The sequence below is a fragment of the Oryctolagus cuniculus genome, chromosome 1 (genome assembly GCF_051225735.1).
Source record: "Oryctolagus cuniculus isolate XC-2025 breed Fujian yellow rabbit chromosome 1, ASM5122573v1, whole genome shotgun sequence".
NCBI lineage: Eukaryota > Metazoa > Chordata > Mammalia > Lagomorpha > Leporidae > Oryctolagus > Oryctolagus cuniculus.
In genome coordinates, this window is record NC_142867.1 from 237,887,942 (window position 1) to 237,906,834 (window position 18,893).

Consider the following 18,893-nt stretch of genomic DNA (forward strand, 5'->3'; position numbering starts at 1 on the left):
GCTTCCCTGTGAGCGCCATCACCGGGCCGGGAGCCGCGCCAGACCCCATGGCAAAGGAATGGACCAGGACCAGGCTGTGGCGGACCCTTCCTGGCACCGTGCCGGGTGGCCCAGGCCGGGTGGGTCACCCACAGACAGGCTAGCGCCACCAGCCCCATGGTACCTGTTCTTACGAAGGGCCTCCGACTCCTACAGCAGAGTGTAGAAATGGAAGAACCATAAACACTCCTGAAAACCATGCCCTGGGGCCGGCTCTGTGGCGCAGCAGGTTGCAAGGACCGGATGGAGCTCCTGGCTCCTGGCTGTGGCCTGGCCCCGCCCTGCCTGCTGTGGCCATTTGGGCGGTGAAAGCGCAGATGGAAGGTCTCTTTTTTTCCTCCAGGTCTCCCACGCGGGTGCAGGGCACAAGCACTCGGCCATCCTCCGCTGCCTTCCCAGGCCACAGCAGAGAGCTGGACCGGAAGTGGAGCAGCCGGGACTGGAACCAGTGCCCATAGGAGATGCCAGCACCGGCGCCCCGCCACACCGCCAGAGGGAGCACGGGCAGCCCCGGGCCCTGGGTGGACAGGACCAGCTGTGGGGGGCGGCGGGAGCAGACGTGGGGAACCCGTGGCCGGGAGCAGGACTGGGGGGGTCTGTGGGGGGGACATAGGGCTGGGGGGGCTGGGTTATCTCACTGACTGCACAGCAGCTCTGCAGGGCTGGCTCTCATCGCCTGTGAGCTGTCGCCTGGCAACGACTGACGGGCTGACTGACGGCGATGACTGCCAGACTGATGGCTGACTGATGGCTGACGGGCTGACTGATGGCTGACAGGCTGACGGCTGGCTGACGGCTGTCTGGTGGCTGGCTGACGGCTGACAGGCTGACGGATGAAGCCACCAGCTTTGCAAGCTCGCATCCTCAGGCCCACAGCCCGCAGCGCAGGCCCAGTCCCCGTCCAGCTTCCCGCGGGCGCCTGCGGGGGGGGGGGGGCAGGTGCGGCGGGGGCTCCCGCGGCCCAACCCGGGCTGTCGCGAGCCACGAGGGCGCGCGCTCTCCGACTCTGGCGGCAGTAACAGTAATTTTCAAGTATTCCTGCAGGGCGCGGCCCCGCGGTGCCCCGTCCCCGGCCTCTCCTCGTCCTCAGCGGGAAATCGCCAGCCCGCCTCGAGCGCGGCTCGGAGGACCCGCCGTGGCAGAGCGCGGCGACCGGGACGCAGCCGCCCTGAGGCCCGGTGTCCCGCGCGGGGCCCGCACGGCGGGCTCGGGGGAAGCCGCTGGGCTCGCTGTCCACCGCGGAGGGCGCCCGCGCCTCGGCCTCGGGGTCCAGCCGCCCCGGAACCGCCCCTGAGGGAGCCGCGCGCCGTCCACTCTAAGGCTGGAACCTCGGCCAAAGGGCAGCCGCGGGTCCGCACGCCTTTTCCCCGCGCACAGACGCCCACGAGAACGCGCCGCGCCGCGGGAGCGCGTGGAGCTCCGTCAGGGGCGGGCGGGCCTGGGGGTGTGTCCAGAGCCGAGGCGGGCGGGGCCTGCGGCGTTGGGCGGGGCCGGCTGGGGCGGAGTGGGCGGGGCTGCCTGGGGCCGGGCCGTGGTCAGGCTCGGGACCGGACGCTGCCTGCCAGCAGGGGGCGACTGCACAGGCGAGGCCCGCGCCCCCACAGGCCCCCGGCCGTCTGCCGGCCTTGCTGGGCCGCCGGGCCCCTCCCTCGGTCGTGCCGCGGTCACGCCCTGCGCGCCCGGGCTGGAGCACCTACCTGAGCCGCAGGTGCAGTGTCGCCATGTCCTCGCTCGGGGACCAGGTGCGCACCTGGCACCGGGGCGTGCAAGCCGTGGCGCGCGGGGACTGGCCCGGCGCCTTGCGCCTCTTCTCGGAGGTCCCAGGGCCTGCCGCCAGGATGAGCTTCAACGTGGGCTGCGTGCACCTGCTGGCCGGGGACCCCGAGGCTGCGCTGCGGGTGAGCCGGGTCATGGGCGCCCGGGGCTGCTGGCAGAGACCCCGTCCCTGGGGCAGTCTCACGGGGGCGTGGGAGAGGGACGCGAAGCCCTTCTTCCCGGTAGATCCTCTGCAGGCGTCTTCCTGGGGGTGGGGGGCGCCTGAGGCAGGCGGGGGCTGCGCTGAGGGCGGCTGAGGTGTGGGCGTGCTCCCTCCTCGGGTCAGGTGGCCGCGGGCAGACGGGGCAAGAGCTTGGCAGAGGCCGTGATGGGCAGTCGAAGTCCCCCCCCCCCCCCCGCCAGCACACCTGCCTCTCCAACAGAGCGGGAGCTCAGCCTCGGTGGGGGCGGGGGTGGCAGCCACAGCTGCCCGTGCCCTTCCAGATGTGTCTTGTCCATCACCCCGTGCGTGGACACAGTGGTGACCAAAGCTGGGGCGCCCTGCCGGTGACTCAGGCCCCACTGTCCCCGGGCGGTCACCTGCAGGGGAGGAGGGTTCCAGCCACACGTTCCCCGCACCCACATCCTGCAAATGCCCCGGGGAAACCCGGGCCCGGCCCAGCAGGGACCCCTCTGTCACCCCTTCATCCTCCAGCTGCCCACCCACAAGTCCCACTGACGTGGGCTATCCCGGGGGCAGCAGGCATCCAGGGTGAGTCACCACTTCCCGCAGCCGGGCTCTACCTGGGCCCTGTCGGTTCTCGTCTGCCCTCGTAAAGTTGACTGACAGCCTGTCGTTAGAAACAGGGAAACTGTGAGAAGCGGGTGGCGGCTGTGTGACCCTTGCGTCCCATGCCCTGTGACGCTGGGCGCGGCAGGGGAGCCATGGGCTCAGCCAGCTCTGCTAGAGCGAGACCCCAGCCCCTCCCCCAGCCATGGTCCATATTTAACTGGTGGCTGCTGTCCCCTGGGGGAGCGCAGGCCGTTGCCTGAGATGCGGTGCCCCCTCGGTCCCATGGTGCCCGTGCAGCTGAGTGTGGGCTGTCGAGGGCCCTGGAGGAAGCCCCTTCCAGCTCCTCTCTCCTCGAGGCTTTGGCACCACCTTGGGGCTCCACACTGGGCAGCCGGGGTGTGGCCACAGGGGACCAGCTGTGAAGGCCCCCGGGCAGGTGCAGACGGCTCATGGCCCTCCTGGATTTCTGGGCATGGCTGTGGCATCTGAGACCAGGTTCCAGGCCTCAGCCACGCGCATTCTGTCACCAGGCTTTCGATCAAGCGGTGACCAAGGACGCCTGCCTGGCCGTTGGCTTCCTGCAGCGAGGCGTGGCCAGTTTCCAGCTGAAGAGGTAAGCACAGGGGTCTGGCCCCCCGCCTCTGCTGGTGGCGTCTCTGCCCTCGGGCCTTGCCTCGTCTGCGTCCGCAGGGATGGCGAGGCGGTGCCCGTCTTGTGGGTGTGGCTGGGGCAGGGCTGGAGGAGTGGCCGGTCCTGGAGGAAGCATGTGGGCCCGGGCAGGCCCTGGGGCATCCCCATCTGCTGCCCGGGGCAGGGGGCGGGGCCAGGGTGAGAGGAAGCTCGGAGTTCGGAGGGTGGCGGTTCCAGGAGGCGGAGTCGGGGTGCAGACCGGGCCCCAGGGTGGGAGCCGGGCAGGAACCCGGGACCACACATCCCGCTGCCCGTTCGCGTCACAACCCTCGACCCACTTCACCCCACTGGAGTGTCCACTGAGTGCTGGGGCCCAGGTGACCACGGCCACCCTCCAGCAGGGGCCCAGAGCGGGGGTGGGAGCCCCTGACCCAGCTCACCCTCCCCGGGGACTGCTGAGGGCACACTGCCGCCCGCAGGTTCCAGGAGGCCCTGTCCGACTTCCGGCTGGCCCTGGTGCAGCTCAGGGGCAACCCTACCATTGACTACACGCAGCTGGGCCTGCGGTTCAGGCTGCAGGCCTGGGAGGTGAGCAGGCCTGGGAGGCGTGCTGGCCTGGGAGGTGAGCAGGCCTGGGAGGTACACTGGCCTGGGAGGTGAGCAGGCCTGGGAGGTACACTGGCCTGGGAGGCGGGCTGGCCTGGGAGGTGCGCTGGCCCTGGGCTCGCGGGCTCGTGGCCGCCGCTGTGTGGTGGGGGAAGGTGCTCTGAGGGCCCCCCTGGCCTGAGGCGGGCGCTGCACCCCAGGAGGTGCAGGCAGCAGGCAGGTGCGACCAGGACTGGGTCTGCGGGTAAAGGGCAGGGCCGGGCCAGGGAGCAGGGAGGGGAGGGTGGGGCGGGGCTCCGGGCCCAGCTGCTTCCCGGAACAGCGTGGCACTGAGGGAGGGGACTTGGGAGGACCCTCACCCTCCGGGGAACTCCTGCATTGCAGCCTCTTGGAAAGACAAGGCAAAGCCTGGGGGGTTCTGGAAGCCAGGGCCAGTGCCCACCCAGGGGTGCCCAGAGGTCAGGGTGAGGGCGGCTTGGCCGAGGCCCCCCAGAGCCCTGCTGCAGGTCCCCAGAGGACGCTGGCCACCAAATGGCTGTGGGAGGCCTGCCTGTCACCAGGGCCCCAGTGACCCCGGCTCAGTCCAGCTTGGCCATGAAACTCCCTCCCTGTAGGGCCCAGGGACACACGACCCCTGGGGGCAGGGGCATGGCCATGGGCCAGCTGGTGACATGGCCAGGGGATGTGCCACAGAGTGGCCTCTGGCTCAGCAGGAGAGCGCCCGGGGGGTCCTCCCAGCATGCCCCAGCTGCTCTCAGTTGATCTGCGCCCACAGCACCCATGGGAGCTGGACACCCAGAGCTGCCCTCGTGACAGCAGCTGTGGGCCCTGGTCCCTGACGTCCGCGGACCTCACTCCCAGGTGCTCTACAATGTGGCGGCCGCTCAGAGCCAGCTGGGCCTCTGGAGTGAGGCTGCCAGCAGCCTAAGGGAGGCCGTGTCCAAGTGGCCAGAGGGTGCCCACAGCGGTCTGGACACTGCCTTGGACCAGGTGCAGGTGAGGAGTGTCGGGGAGGGGACGGAGAGGGGAGGGGGCAAGGGAGGAGGGCATGCAGGGGAGAGGAAGAGGGGTGGGTGTGGTGTGCAGGGAAGGGGGCAGGAGGAGGGCAGGTGTGGTGTGCAGGGGAGGGGACAGGAGGAGGGCAGGTGTGTGCAGGGGAGGAGGAGGGACAGGTGTGGTGTGCAGGGTGGGGGAGGAGGGGCAGGTATGGCATGCAGGGGAGGGGAGGAGGAGGGCAGGTGTGGTGTGCAGGGGAGGGCAGGAGGGGCAGGTATGGCATGCAGGGGAGAGGAGGAGGAGGGCAGGTGTGGTGTGCAGGGGAGGGCAGGAGGGACAGGTGTGGTGTGCAGGGGAGGGGACAGGAGGAGGGGCAGGTGTAGCGTGCAGGGGAGGGGAGGAGGGCAGGTGTGATGTGCAGGGGAGAGGAGGAGGAGGGCAGGTGTGGTGTGCAGGGGAGGGGAGGAGGAGGGCAGGTGTGGTGTGCAGGGGAGGGGAGGAGGAGGGCAGGTGTGGTGTGCAGGGGAGGGGAGGAGGGCAGATGTGTGCAGGGGAGGGCAGGAGGGGCAGGTATGGCATGCAGGGGAGGGGAGGAGGAGGGCAGGTGTGGCGTGCAGGGGAGGGGAGGAGGGCAGGTGAGGAGTGAGAAGGAGGGGAAGGGGAGGAGACAGGATGAGGGGAGGGTGCAGGGGAGGAGGGCAGGTGTGGCCTGCGTCAGCTCCACACCCCCCTCGCAGAAGCAGACGCCCCTGCAGCCGAGGCAGGTCCCCAGGGGTGAGGTCTTCCGGCCCCACAGGCGGCACCTGGAGCACCTGGAGCCCGTGGACTTCCTGGGCAAGGCCAAGGTACAGGGGGCAGGCGGCCCTCACGGCACCCGGCCGTCCTCACACCTGCCCCGGGACACACGTGGGCACCCGGCCGTCCTCACACCTGCCCCGGGACACACGTGGACACATGGCCGTCCTCACACCTGCCCCGGGACACACGTGGGCACCTGGCCGTCCTCACACCTGCCCCGGGACACACGTGGGCACCTGGCCGTCCTCACACCTGCCCCGGGACACATGTGGGCACCCGGCCGTCCTCACACCTGCCCTGGGACACATGTGGACATCTGGCCATCTTCATACCTGCCCTGGGACACACGTGGGTACCTAGCTGTCCCCACGCCTGCCCCCAGGACACACGTGGGCACCTGGCTGTTCTTTTACCTGTTCCCAGGGGTTGAGGGCGGGCCCCAAATGTTGGCTGTGAACCTGGAGGGGCCCCTCCTTGCCTCGGCCTGGCCGCGCTCTCCTGGGCCCTGGTGTCTCCCCGTGTCCCCGCCGCACACAGGGAGGTCCCAGCGAGGGCAGAGGCCCTGCCAGCCTGGGCCGCGCCACACCCGTGTTGCCCCAGGCCTGGGTGCCACAGAAGTCACTGGGAGCAGTTGCCCCCCCGCCACAGGGCTCCCCGGGAGCCTTGGGCCTGCTGCGCACGCGGGCCACCTGCCGTGGCATTCACGCCCGGGCTGTGTCCGAGTGCCACGTGGTGTCCAGCCGGGCCACCAGCAGGCACGTGGTCCTTTCTCAGACCCCAGCCCCCCGAGGCGCCCCTGACCAGCTGCCCCTGCTGCCCCCCAGGTGGTGGCCTCTGACGAGGAGCCTCGCCCGGACGTCCAGCCTCAGCGGCCGGAGGTGGGTCCTCACCTGCTAAGGAAAGAGAAAGCTGTGGCCACCGTGAGCCCTCCTCGGAGGCCCCAGACCTGCTGGACGGGAAGGGGGGGCTGTGAGCAGCGGGGAGTCGCCCACATTGCTTTAGGATGGGGGGGCGCTCACTGCCGCTGTCACTTTGTGCCCACAGGGACTGGGAGCGGACGGTGAAGCCAGCGCCAGGGCTTCCCCACGGTAGGAAGGGGCAGGCCTGCCCGCGAGGCCTGGACTCCAGCCCTGGGCTCTCCGGGAGTCACCACGCCCGGCCAGGGGACTTGACCACTGCACCCAGATACTGCCAAGGAGGGGAGTCCAGCTCCTCCTGGCCCACTCCCCACATCCCCACCTCCCAGAAAGTGCCCCTCGGGGGCTGCCGGATCCAGGCCTCGGGGGGCACGGGAGGGGAGTTGAGACTCCAGGCGGCACACAGCAGGGCGCAGGGGCTCGAGCCGAGCTGCCCAGGGAGGGGACACTGCTGGGTGTGACTGTGACGCCACCGGCCAGGTGGGGCGAGTTGAACAGACGGCTCTGGGCAGAGCAGGTCCCTCCCCCCGGCTCGGACGAGAGGCTTGGGCGGGCTGCCGCAGGGCCCTGGACCCCAAAGCTGGGACAGTCTCAGAACAGGGGTCTGCTCCTCCCCCAGGGCCCGAGTCACAGAGCCCCCCAGAGCCGCTGCCTGCCACGGCCCCACAGATGCGGACTCGGGGGCCAGCCCCAGCCCAGCGGGGCGGGCTGACCAGGGCTCGGCTCCGACCCGCCAGGAGCAGGTGAGGAGCGCAGGTGCAGGGTGCCTGTGTGGGAGGAGGGGGTGAGCACCGACAAGGCCCCCCCAGGGCGGGGCTGGGGTCTGCCCCTGGACGCGGGCACCCATCTGGAGGCGCCAGGCTGTGCTGGCCCTGGGCGGGTAGGTGGCGACGGGCAGGGCGGCAGTGGTGCCTGTGGCTCCTCCAGGCCCCCAGGAGTGACAGCCTGGGGACAGGACAGGAAGCGGAGGCCTCTGTCCCTGGAGACCCCCAGAGACTCCCCGAGCCTGGGGGCGGCTGAGGAGGGAGGCCGGCGGGCGGGGCCGCCCATGACACCCCGAAGGCCATGGTCAGAAGACTCCTCTTCCAGCTGGACGGTCAGTGTCCTGGGAAGCAGCTTCCACGCGCCCAGGGCAGCGCCCCACGTGGAGCGCATTTCCACACCTCATGGTGGTTTTTTTAAGCTTATTTATTTGTTTTTGAAGATTTATTTATGTATTTGAAAGGCAGAGTGACAGAGAGGGAGAGAGAGATCTTCCAGACACTGGTTCACTCCCCAAACAGCCGCCATGGCTGGTGCCGACCCGGCTGCAGCTGGAGCCCGGAGCTCCATCCAGGTCTCACGTGGGTGCAGGCGCCCACGCACTTGCGCCACCACCTGCGGCCTGCTGGGCGCCTTAGCAGGAGCCGGATGAGAAGTGCAGCAGCCAGGACTGGAGCCAGCACTCGGAGCTGAGATGTGGACATTCCGAGTGGAGGGCTAACCCACTGGGCCACGCAGCTGCCCCCGGGGGTGGCACTTGAAGCGCTTGGCCCCCCGGGCCTGGTGAGCCAGTGAGCTCGCGTCTGAACACCCCAGGTGCCGCCTCCCACTCCTGGCCTCCCGCTGAGTCAGCCTCCTGGTGTGGGGTGGTGGGGAGCCGCCTCGCGGTGGCCTGCAGGGACCCAGCCCTGTCCCCAGAGGGGCCTGGCTGCCGGCGGCTCTGCCAGGACAGAGCAGGGCCCCAGGTGGGCCAAGAGGCTCCTCCGTCTCCAGGTAAGGGAATCCTGGGCAGGGGTGCTTGGGGGAAGCAGTCCCCAGGAGGTGCCTGGGACAAGGCAGGCGGGTGGCCAGCTGGGCCTTGCTCCTGTCCTGCTGGGCTACGGTCACCTGAGAACCGCGAGGGTCTGGGGTGAGAGGCGCCGTGCCCCGGTCAGCCCACCGTCCAGTGGTCAGCCCCGGCCACTCCCACCCCCTCCTGGGTGCTCCCTGGAGCAGATCCTGCTCTTCTGCCTGGCTCCAGGGTGCGGCTGTGGGAGACCCCGAGTCCCTGGTGACGGTCACCGTGCAGTGTGCGTTCACCGTGGCGCTGAGGGCCCGACGAGGAGCCAACCTGTCCAGCCTGCGGGCCCTGCTGGCCCAGGCCCTCCCTCACCAGGCCCAGCTGGGGCAGCTCAGGTGGGCCAGAAAGACCCCCTGCCGTGGGGCTGGAGGGCTGGTCTGAGGCAGGGATGGAGCTGGCCAGGCAGCAGGTGCTGGGTGTGTGGCAGGGTCAGAGGTCAGCGCCTACCCTGCTGACCCCGAGGCTGCTCTCTGCAGTTGCCAAGCCCCAGGCGACGCGGGGTCCTGGGTGCCCATCTACGGGGAGGAGTCGCTGCAGAGGGCGTGGCAGGTGTCCGGCCGCAGGGGGCTGCAGCTCCAGTGCAGGGTAAGCCGAGCGGGGGCGGCAGGGGCCGGGAGCCCCCCGCTGTGCCTGCTGCCTCAGCCCAGCCTCTGCCGCAGGGGGCTGGGGGCCGGCCCATCCTCTACCAGGTGGTGGCCCAGCACCGCTACGCAGCCCAGGGGCCCGAGGACTTGGACCTCCAGCCGGGGGACACGGTGGACGTCCTGTGTGAAGGTGGGGCACGCACCACCCCTCCCACCCTGGGGCCCCCGGGGACTCGGCCGGGGACTGGAGCTGTGGCTTCCCCTGCAGTGGACGAGGCCTGGCTGGAGGGGCACCGCGAGGGCCACATCGGCATCTTCCCCAAGTGCTTCGTGGCCCCGGCTGGCGGGCGCCTGTGAGCCCCGGGAAGCCACGCCCAGACACCTTGCGGCGAGAGCAGCTTTAATAAAACTCCCCCACCCCCACACCACACGTCCGAGTCCTGGGCTTGGCGACTGAGAGGGTGGGAGGGGCTGCTGATGGCCGGGGACAGCCAGGTGCCCAGCTGGCCGGCCTTCCCCTGCCCAACCTACTCCCACTCCCCATGCTTCGGCTGGGCGCCCTCGGGGGTCCGGGCGGCCTGGGTTTGTGCAGAAAGACCCTGCTGCCCTGGGAAGGTCTGGGAGGGGGCGGGGGCCACAGGCGGCCACCAGCCTCTTGTAGCCAGAGCAGGGCCGCCAGCGTCAGGGGTGCCCACTAGTCATGGGGCCAGAGGAGCTGCACGGCGACAGCCCCGAGGATGGCCGAGAGGGTCAGCACCACAAACACCACTCCGGCCACCCAGACGCCGTAGCTCTGTGCCCGCCACTGGGCCGGCGCCTCGGCCGGGATCAGGCCGGTCAGGTTCAGCATGTACCCCAGCGTCCAGCCGATGTCAGTGCCGCCGGCCTGCGGGACACGCGGCTGCTCAGGCGCTCCGCCCGCCTCACCTGGGGCAGAGGCCGGGACCGGGGAGGCACTCACCTGCCCCCGGAACTCGATGTTGGACCAGGTCTCCTCGCTGAACCCGTAGCCCTCCAGCAGGAGCGTGAGGATGTACAGACCCGAGGCACAGTAGTCCCGAAGCCAGCGTTCCTGCCCTGGGTAGCTGTTCTCCACCTGGCCCCGGCAGCCAAGGGGCAGGGTGAGGGTCCGGGCCGCCCAGCGCCCACCCCAGCCGAGCCCATCCCGTGGCTGCCAGCGCAGGGCTCCGTCAGGGGAGAGACGGCTGTCCCCACGCCAGCCAGCAGCGGCCCCCGGCACGGCTGAACCGGAGGCTGGCTCATCAGCAGGACGGTCAAGGGGACTCCTCCCTCCCACGGCTCCTGCCAGAACCCCGCCGAGGCTGAGCGCCTCCGGGAAGTGGGGGCCGGGCCACCCTGGGTCCACCCACCAGCTTCCAGGGCCTCCGGCAGAACTCCCAGATGGTGGCGTTGGCGGTGCCCAGCGGCTGTCTGGAGGTGAGGTTCAGGAAGTGGAAGGTGTAGTAGAAGTTGGAGAAGGCCTGGGGGCGGGAGAGGAGACACGTGTGCGGCCCGGCCCACTGAGAGCCAGCCGGGGCCCTGCGGGGAAGCCGGGGGCCTGGGCGCTCACGTAGAAGGGGCCTCGCACGGGGGGCTGGTAGACCCCATCAAAGGCGCAGTCCACTTGGCCCTTGCAGCTGGAGAAGTTGAAGAGCTCCCGGATGGCTTCCGTGCAGGCCCCAGGGTCGCCCGTGCCTTCCACCGTGAGGTTCTGGGTCAGGTTCCGGGGGGCCGTGCTGTGCACGCACGGAGACTCGTACAGGGCGCCCGGGGCCAGCGTGGCCCAGTAGCCGCTGTGGTAGCATGGGTGGCGGAGCGGGCCAGCCGGGCTTCTCTGCAGGGAGGGGGGGTGGCCTGGAGCACCAGCCGGCGTGGCGCCCCCTCCCCCCCGCCCGGGCGCCCCCGGCAGGAGGCCTGACCTGCGCCAGCCCCGCCAGCAGCCGGAGGAGCACCTGGTCGCGCCCAAAGCACAGGTGGCTGTGAGTGTAGATGCTGTATGTGGAGCCGTACAGGCGGAAGGAGGCCTGAGTGCTCGTGTCCAGCACCGGGCCCTCGGGCACGAAGCTTATCTGGCTGGAGGCCCCGCCCAGGTCCAGGGCGCCCACCAGCGTCCCCTCCGGGGGCCGGATCCACTTCCCAGCAGAGGAGTACTGGCCACACACGGGATAGTCAGCCCCCGGCCAGGCGGCCGCCCCGCCCCCGCCCCCAGCACAGGCCCCGCCCCGTGGACAGCTGCTGCACCTCCACCAGCATGCCCAGGACGTAGTTGATGGTGATCCAGCCAAAGGCGCCTTCGTCTCGCCCTGCCAGCAGCTCGGCGCCCTGGAAATCCACAGGGGTCCGGCCCAGGACCCGGGACACCGCCGCGAAGACGTCCCTGGCCTGAGAGCTGTTCTTCTGGCTGGGCAGAGAGGGACAGGAGGGGGCCGGGCTGGCTGGCGCCCAGGCGCAGCCCCCGCCACCGGCCTCAGCGGCAGCCTCACCTGAGCAGCCTCATGCCCGCCGTGGCCCCCAGGAACAGGGGCGTCTCCCGCAGCTGGGCCTCCGGGATCCGTGCCAGTGCCTTCTCCAGGCAGCCCCGCAGGCTCTCGCCCGCCGCTGTGGGGTCGGTGGCGTAGGAGGAGATCCCAGGCCCTGGAGAGGCAGCGTCCAGGGCTCGGCTCAGGCCCCCAGACGTCCCCTGCCTTGGGGACAGGCATGGTTAAGCCTCCTGGATTCCCTAAAGCTAGCAGAGACTGTCCCTGTGGCCTGGAGCCCCCAGAGACAAGAGGCAGGAGGGGCCGGCCTGGCCCCGGGCCGCCCACCCTCAGGGCCTGTGAGGAACAGCCTGCTCCTGAGTTGCCGGAGCCCCCGGAACCCAAGTTGCGTGAGGGTTAGGGGCAGAGGCAGGGCTCTGCAGGCCCTAGCCGGGACTGGGCACGGACCCAGGGCTGTGCTGGTTCAAACCAGAGCCAGCCACACGGGCGCTCCCGGCACCAGGCAGGCCCTTGAGGCTGTGCCGCTCCCAACACCCAGCTCCAGGGTCCCCGCCAGGCGGCGACAGGCAAGCCCTGAGCCCTCGGACGGAAGTGCCCCCACCTTCCACCTGGCAGGCCAGCGCCTGGCTGACCACGCCTGTGTTGTTCTCCTTGTCTGCTGGCCACTGATACACGAAGAGCGACGTGTGAGAGGAGCCGGCGTCGAACACCATCCCGAACTGGGGGCAGAGCTGGGGTTAGGAGGGCCCGGGGGCTGGCGCCCTGCAGCCTGGCCCGGCCCGGCCTCCCCGGCCTGGCGTCCTGGCGCACCTTGGTGCCTGCAGGCAGGAGGACGTTGGTGGCTTCCACCAGGATGAGAACAAGCGTGGTGAGGCCCGAGACCGCTGCGGCCGCCAGCAGTGCCGTGAAGACCTTCTCCTTCCAGGACAGCCCCATGGCGGGCCGGGCGGGCTCCTGCGGGGAGCCACGGGCACCCTGACTCCACTTGCCCCCAACAGGCAGGCAGGCAGGCAGGCAGGGCCTTTGGTTATCTGGTGTGTGTGTGTGTGTGTGTGTGTGTGTGTGTGTGTGTGTGTGTTTCCATCTACGTGAAAGGCAGAGAGGCCTTCCATCCACTGGTTCACTCCCCGGATGCCTTCCACAGCCAGGGCCCAAGCACTGGTGTCAGGACGCGTTAGCAGGAAGCGGGATCGGAGTGGAGCCGACAGGACCCCGACTCGGCCCCGACTCGCCCTCTGATTGTGGGGTGTGGGTGTTGCCGCAGAGCCGGAGCAGGGGCCCGGGTGCACTTCAGTCTCCTGGGGGTACAACGGGCCCCAGACACATCCCTGGGGCTCAGACAGTGCCAGGCCAAGGCCAAGGACCATGCCCTGACCCTCAGAGGTAAGGGGGGCTGGGCAGCGGGACACAGCTCCACAGGATGCAGGATGGCCCCTTTCTAATTGGATGCGTGGAGCTCCCTGGAGCAGCCCCCCGCTACCCTCATGTCCCTGCTCCCCCCCACACACAGGAGGAGCCCCGGCTCCGGACTGAACACACGAGGCCCCCACCGCCAGCTGTCCCGTGGCAGGGCCCCACGTGTCACCGAGCGTGAGGCTGCTGTCCCTGGGAGACGCCCGCGTGCGGTGGCCGGTCTCCCTCCGGAAGCCTGGCTGGGAGCTCTCTGATGCGATTTTGGCCCCAGAAGGTGCTGGGCAGCTGGCCCAGGCTGACGCAGGCGTGCCGCTGGCCGGGTCCCAGCCCAGCGTCCAGCTCCGTAGCTGCGGCGCCCACATCCTCTCCGCGAGGAGTCTCAGCCCCAGACCACCCCAGCGGTCACCAGCAGCTGTGTCCAGCCCTGCTCGCCCGGGGCGCTGCTCTGAGTCGTGAGCACTGGAGAATCTGGGGCTGGGACATATCTGGTGTCCCCCCCGGAAGGCGGGGTCCCATGCCGGGGCTCTGCCTGAGTGTGCTCAGGGCAACCCTCTGCGTGTGCGTCGGGGGCAGGGGCCCAGGGTGGGAGGGAAGGCAGGGTCTGGGCCTGTATTCCTAACCAGCATCCGGCTGCAGGGACAAACAGGTGACAGGAAGCGGCCAGGGACACAGGACGCCGCCTCCAGGTGACGCAGCTCCTGAGACCCCTCCGCTAAGCCCGCAGGTAAGCAAGCAGAGGGTGGGGCCGATGCCCTACACCCAGAGCCCCCCTCGGACCTGCACAGCCCCCGCAGAGCCCTCACCTGGTGGTGCCCGTGTGCCAGCAGCCGGAGGAAGCTCACACTGAATGTCCGCCGGGCGCCTGCCACGCGCCGCCCCAGCCTCCACCCACCTGGACCTGGGTCGGAGAACTGAGGCCAGCTGGGCTGCCGTCCAGGTGACCTGCCCTGGTCAGGGAGCCGCGGGTGTTAACCCCTGCGGTGCCCCGGGGTGGGGGTGCCAGGAGGAGCCTCAGAGCCTTCCTGGAGGCAGCGCCCTAATGCATGCAGGACTTCGCCCTCCGCCCCCACCCCCAGGCACCCGCCCAGGTCAGGGTCAGGTGAGCTAGCAGACAGGGCTGGGCGGGCCCTCAGTCCTGCCAGCGATGGTGTCACTGCGGTTTTTTTTTTTTTTAATTGATTCATATGCATTTCCTGGAGGGCACTGGACTGGGGTTGAGCTCCTGCTCCTCAGAGGGCCGGGTGCAGCCCCGCTCCGCTCCGGACCCTGGCTCCCCGCTCCGCTCCGACCCTGGCCCCCCGCTCCGCTCCGACCCTGGCCCCCCGCTCCGCTCCGACCCTGGCCCCCCGCTCCGCTCCGACCCTGGCTTCCTGCTCTGCTCCGACCCTGGCTTCCTGCTCGTGCGCACCTGGGGAGCAGCACTGAGGACAGGGTTCCCAGAGCCCAGCCCAGGCCCCCAGCCCCTGGAGGAGAGAAGCGGGACGCCCTGGTGGGACACCATGATGGGACGCTATGGTGGGACTCTGGTGGGATGCTGTGGTGGGACGCCGTGGTGGGACGCCTTGGTGGGACGCTGTGGTGGGACGCCTTGGTGGGATACCGTGGTGGGACGCCGTGGTGGGACGCCTTGGTGGGATGCTGTGGTGGGACGCCTTGGTGGGACGCTGTGGTGGGACGCCGTGGTGGGATGTGGTGAGATGCCATGGTAGGACATCTTGGTGGGACGCCGTGGTGGGATGCTGTGGTGGGACTCTGTGGTGGGACGCCGTGGTGGGATGTGGTGAGATGCCATGGTGGGACGCCGTGGTGGGATGTGGTGAGATGCCATGGTGAGAAGCCATGGTGGGACATCTTGGTGGGACGCTGTGGTGGGACGCCTTGGTGGGGCACCGCCTACCTCCCATCCTGAGCTGGGCTGCTAGTGCTGCTGTCTCGCATTTCGCAGAGCAGAGCCTCACTGCCGAGGGGCTGAGCTCCCGGCTGCTGGCGCCCAGGGGCCGCGACTCTGCCGGGGGGGGGGGCGGGGGGGGGGCTTTGTGTGGGTCATTCAGAGGGCCGCCCCTTCTGAGTTCATCTCTGTGTGAGGTGAAGTTTAGGCTAAGTTTAATTTTCCTTGCAAGTGGATTTCCAGTCGCACACAGGGCATCTTTGAGAAGTTCATGGAAAATGTGTATTGTGAACCAAGTAGGCATAGACATCAGAATTTTGTTTTGCACCAGATTGAGCTTATGTGTTCTTTTATAAAAAGTTCTTAGGGGGTCAGTGCTGTGGCGTAGTGGTAAAGCTGCTGCCTGCAGCGCCGCCATCCCATATGAGCACTGGTTCCAGTCCCGGCTGCTCCTCTTCTGATCCAGCTCTCTGCTATGCACTGGGAAAGTAGCAGAAGACGGCCCAAGTCCTTGGGCCCCTGCACCCACGTGGGAGACCTGGATGGAGCTCCTGGCTCCTGGCTTCAGATCGGCACAGCTCTGGCTGTTGTGGCCATTTGGGGAGTGACCCAGTGCATGGAAGACCTCTCTCTTTCTCCTCTCTCACTCTTTCTCTTTAACTCTGCATTTCAAATAAAATAAGAAAATCTTTAAAAATTTATTTATTTGAAAGGCAGAGTGATGGGTTGAGGGGGGAGAAGTCTTCCATCCACTGGTTCACTCTCCAAATGCCCACAACAACCAGGGCTGGCCAAGCCGTCTCCAAATGCCCACAACAACCAGGGCTGGCCAAGCCGAAGCCAGGAGCCTTGAGCGTCTTCTGGGTCTCCCACGCGGGTGCAGGGACCCAAGGGCTTGGGTCATCTTCCACTGCTTCTCCCAAGCCACAGCAGGGAGCTGGACGGGAAGTGGAGCAGCCGGGACCTGAATCAGCACCCACATCGATGCTGGTGTCGCAGGCAGCGGCCTCACCCGTTACGCCGCAGCGCCAGCTCCCTGCGAAGCCTTCTGGATGAGTAATTCCAGTCCCGTTTTCTCGCCTGTTGTGAAAGCTGTTGGAGTCACTTCTCTGGACCCTGATGGCACGGAGTCAGGTGTCCTTGGAGGGCCCTCCTGCAGAGGTGTGAGGGTGAGGCTGGCGCATGGAGTTCTGTTCTCGTGTGCAACAGCCCGTGGCAGCCGTGAGCCTCCGCGGCCCACTCACAGGGCCCCCCACACTCCCGGGCGCCCTAATCACCATCGTGAGTGTCCTTGGAGCCCCGTGCTCAACGCCCACGCACTTATGCTCCTTTGGAGTCTGGTATTTGGGGTGACGTTGACGTTCCTTCGTGTTATCAACATAGCCACTCCTGCTTTCCTCTAGTAAATGCGTGGTGTAAATGTTTCCATCTTTCCACTTATAATCTGTCTGTCATTCTATGGGAAGTGATTTTCTTGTAAATATATGTAGTTGGGAAGACAGGGCATGAGAGAGACAGAATCCTCCTCATGCTGGTTCATTCCCCAGTGGCCACAGCAGCTGGGTGTAAGGCAGGCTGAGGCCAGCAGCCAGGCGCTCCACTCGCGTCTCCCACACGGGCGCAGGGACCCAGGCATTGGGCCATCTTCTGCTGCCTTCCCAGGCGCGTTAGAAGCTGGACGGGAAGCAGGACAGACAGCATTGAGCTGGCATCTTGGTTCAACCAAAACACCACCCATCATGCGCCCCCTGTTCGCCCTGGTACTTCCCGCAGTCTCAGCTTCTGTGTGGAGGCCTTTCACGCCTAATGTCATTACTGACACCTTTGAACTCAGGCCCAGGATTTTATTCTTTGGGTTTTACTCATTTGTTTATTTATTTTTGCTCCCCTTCCCCGTTTCCTTTTGAAAACTTGTGTGTTTCTGAGTGTCCGTGCTGGTTTGTCAGTTGTGGGCCCCATCACATTTCTTCTTAGGGTGTTTCCAGTGCTGGCTCCAGGGCCCTTGTCCACGGTTACCAGCAACGCATGGCTTTACCTGGAGTGGGGAGCCTCGGCGCCTGTAGGTCACGGTGTGCTCAGAGCCCTCACAGCGTCTGTGGCATCCGCGGTTTCTTGCTGGCGTCTCCTTTCCTCCTGCAGAGCCTCCCGCAGCAGCTGTGCCAGCACGGGTCTGAGCTCGCCGAGCCGGCGTGCCCTCCACCTCGTCCTGGGGGGCGTTTGCCGGGCGCTGACCTGGAGGCTGCTCTGTGCCGCGGCACCCTCTGGCACAGGGCTTTTTGGGAGATCCAGCTGCACCCCGTGTGGAAGACCTACCCCCAGAACCACAAAATGGGGCTATTTTAATTTTTTTAGAAATATTTTAAAAAAATTTTTAGAAATATATTTTCATTTCATTTGAAAATCAGAGAGACACACACACACATCTTCCAGGCTGAAGCTGGGAGCCAGGAACCCAGTCTGGGTCTCCCACATCGGCGGCAGGAGCCGAGTATCTGAGGCCCCACTGTTGCCCCCAGGGTGTGCCTCAGCAGCAAGATGGAAACAGAGGCACGCACGCTGGGACCCCGATGTCCCCAGTGGCATTTTACCCGCTGCACCCAAGTCCTGTCTTGTGTTTTGAAATGGTTTAAGAGATCGTCAGGGGCCGACACCGGGGCTCAGCAGGTTGAGCTGCTGCCTGTGACGCCAGTGTCCCATATCAGAGCGCTGGTTTGAGCCCCAGCTGGTCTACTTCCCATCCAGCTCCCCTTGCCACGTGCACATGGGAAGGCAGTGGCAGATGGCCCCTGTGCCCGGATGGAGATCCTGGCTCCTGGTTTTGGCCTTGGCCCAGCCCCGGCTATTATGGTCATTAAGGGAGTGAACGAGATGATGGAAGCTCGCTCTCTGTTGCTCTACTTTTCAAATCAATCTTTTAGAAAAAGTCATTAAGGTAAAACGAGGTAGTTGGGGTGACCCCTCACCAAGTGTGACCTGTGTCCTGATGAGAGGACACGTGAGGGCAGCCCTGCCCGCCGGATCGCAGGCTCCCGGGGAAGGGCGTCCGCTCTGGCTGCTTTCTCCGGTCCTGCGTCTGGGCGAGGCTGTCACTGCTTGAGTCTATGGGTTCGTATCTTTTACAAGACTTGAGAGGTTTGTTTTTTGAGACAATAATAATTCAAAGAGTGACAGAGAGGGAGAGGCACACACAAAGACCAACCTTCCATCTGCTGGTCCACTCCCCAAGGCCTGCAGTAGCCAGGGCTGGCCAGGCCAAACCCAGGGGCCAAGAGCTCCGCCCGGCTCTTCCCCCTGGGTGGATCACCACCTGCTGCCTCCCAGGGGTGTGGCAGGGAGCTGGACAGGACGGGGACTGAGACCTGAACCAGGGACTCTGACGTGGGGCACGCGTGTCTCACGGCAGCACGTGCTCATCCACTCCCAGTCCTAAATTCCCGCGTGGTCCTGCCGCTCTAACACCTGCGCCCGTGGTCCCCTCGGCACTTCCGTAGCTGCAGCTTCAAGGCCCTACCAAGCCGCCCAGCAGCTGCGCCTTCTCCGGGCATCCGCCAAGGGCCAATCCCCATGGCTCGGCGGGTGCCGGGGGATTCTGGCTGCAGTTCTTTGTCTTGCTTCTGCCCTATGGGGTGTTGGTGTTCCTGTTGCAGCCTCAGCGGGCTGTGAGGCCAAGGCCAGTTTCCTTCCTGTACCTTCTGGACAGCGACTGGTCTGGCCATGTGTGTGCGCTGGAGGTGGGCAAGATGGGGCCAGGTCGCCACGAAGGCACCCTTCTTTGGGCATGAGTTTGGGAGAGGACACGCTCTGCTGGGCAAGTGGCCACGGGCTCCTAACACCTTTATGGGGGATTTCCAACTCACTGGACTCCCCTACTCAGCGCTGAGGTCCAGAAGAAGCAAGGGTGGCAGAAGACACAGAGCCATGGAAGACGGCAGGGGGAGAAGGGCTGGCGCCTGGGCAGGCAGGGAGCCCTTGGGGGACATCACACCACCTGCATCTCCCCTGCCGCATAGCAAGGCCGACAGTGACAGGGACAGCAGGGAGTGGAGGCTGCCACAGTGCCGCCCATCTGTAGCTCATCCACGTGCTGAGTTCCGCAGACAGTTTTTGCTTTATTTCACAGAACAGGAACCACAGGGTGGCCTTGACCCTGCCCCACCCCGATAGATGTCCCCCCA

General features: G+C 67.2%; 2 protein-coding genes across 2 annotated transcripts; one reads left to right on the forward strand and one right to left on the reverse strand.

Annotated features, from left to right (window-relative positions):
* Positions 1-1,564: 1,564 nt before the first annotated feature.
* NOXA1 (NADPH oxidase activator 1) lies at positions 1,565-9,370 on the forward strand. Its single transcript, XM_051838888.3, has 12 exons — positions 1,565-1,937; positions 3,118-3,200; positions 3,697-3,805; positions 4,685-4,819; positions 5,557-5,664; positions 6,442-6,495; positions 6,662-6,705; positions 7,154-7,277; positions 8,537-8,691; positions 8,833-8,941; positions 9,016-9,130; positions 9,209-9,370. Exons 1-12 carry the CDS (start codon positions 1,761-1,763, stop codon positions 9,295-9,297), a joined length of 1,302 nt encoding a protein of 433 aa, XP_051694848.1. The 5' UTR covers positions 1,565-1,760; the 3' UTR covers positions 9,298-9,370.
* ENTPD8 (ectonucleoside triphosphate diphosphohydrolase 8) lies at positions 9,326-13,766 on the reverse strand. The gene is made up of 10 exons (XM_002723059.6): positions 13,634-13,766; positions 12,228-12,371; positions 12,019-12,136; positions 11,424-11,574; positions 11,182-11,341; positions 10,860-11,090; positions 10,511-10,774; positions 10,311-10,421; positions 9,902-10,036; positions 9,326-9,826 (listed from the first exon to the last, which is right to left on the reverse strand). The coding sequence occupies exons 2-10, from the start codon at positions 12,351-12,353 to the stop codon at positions 9,635-9,637; spliced, it is 1,488 nt and encodes a 495-aa protein (XP_002723105.2). The 5' UTR covers positions 12,354-12,371; positions 13,634-13,766; the 3' UTR covers positions 9,326-9,634.
* Positions 13,767-18,893: the final 5,127 nt, after the last annotated feature.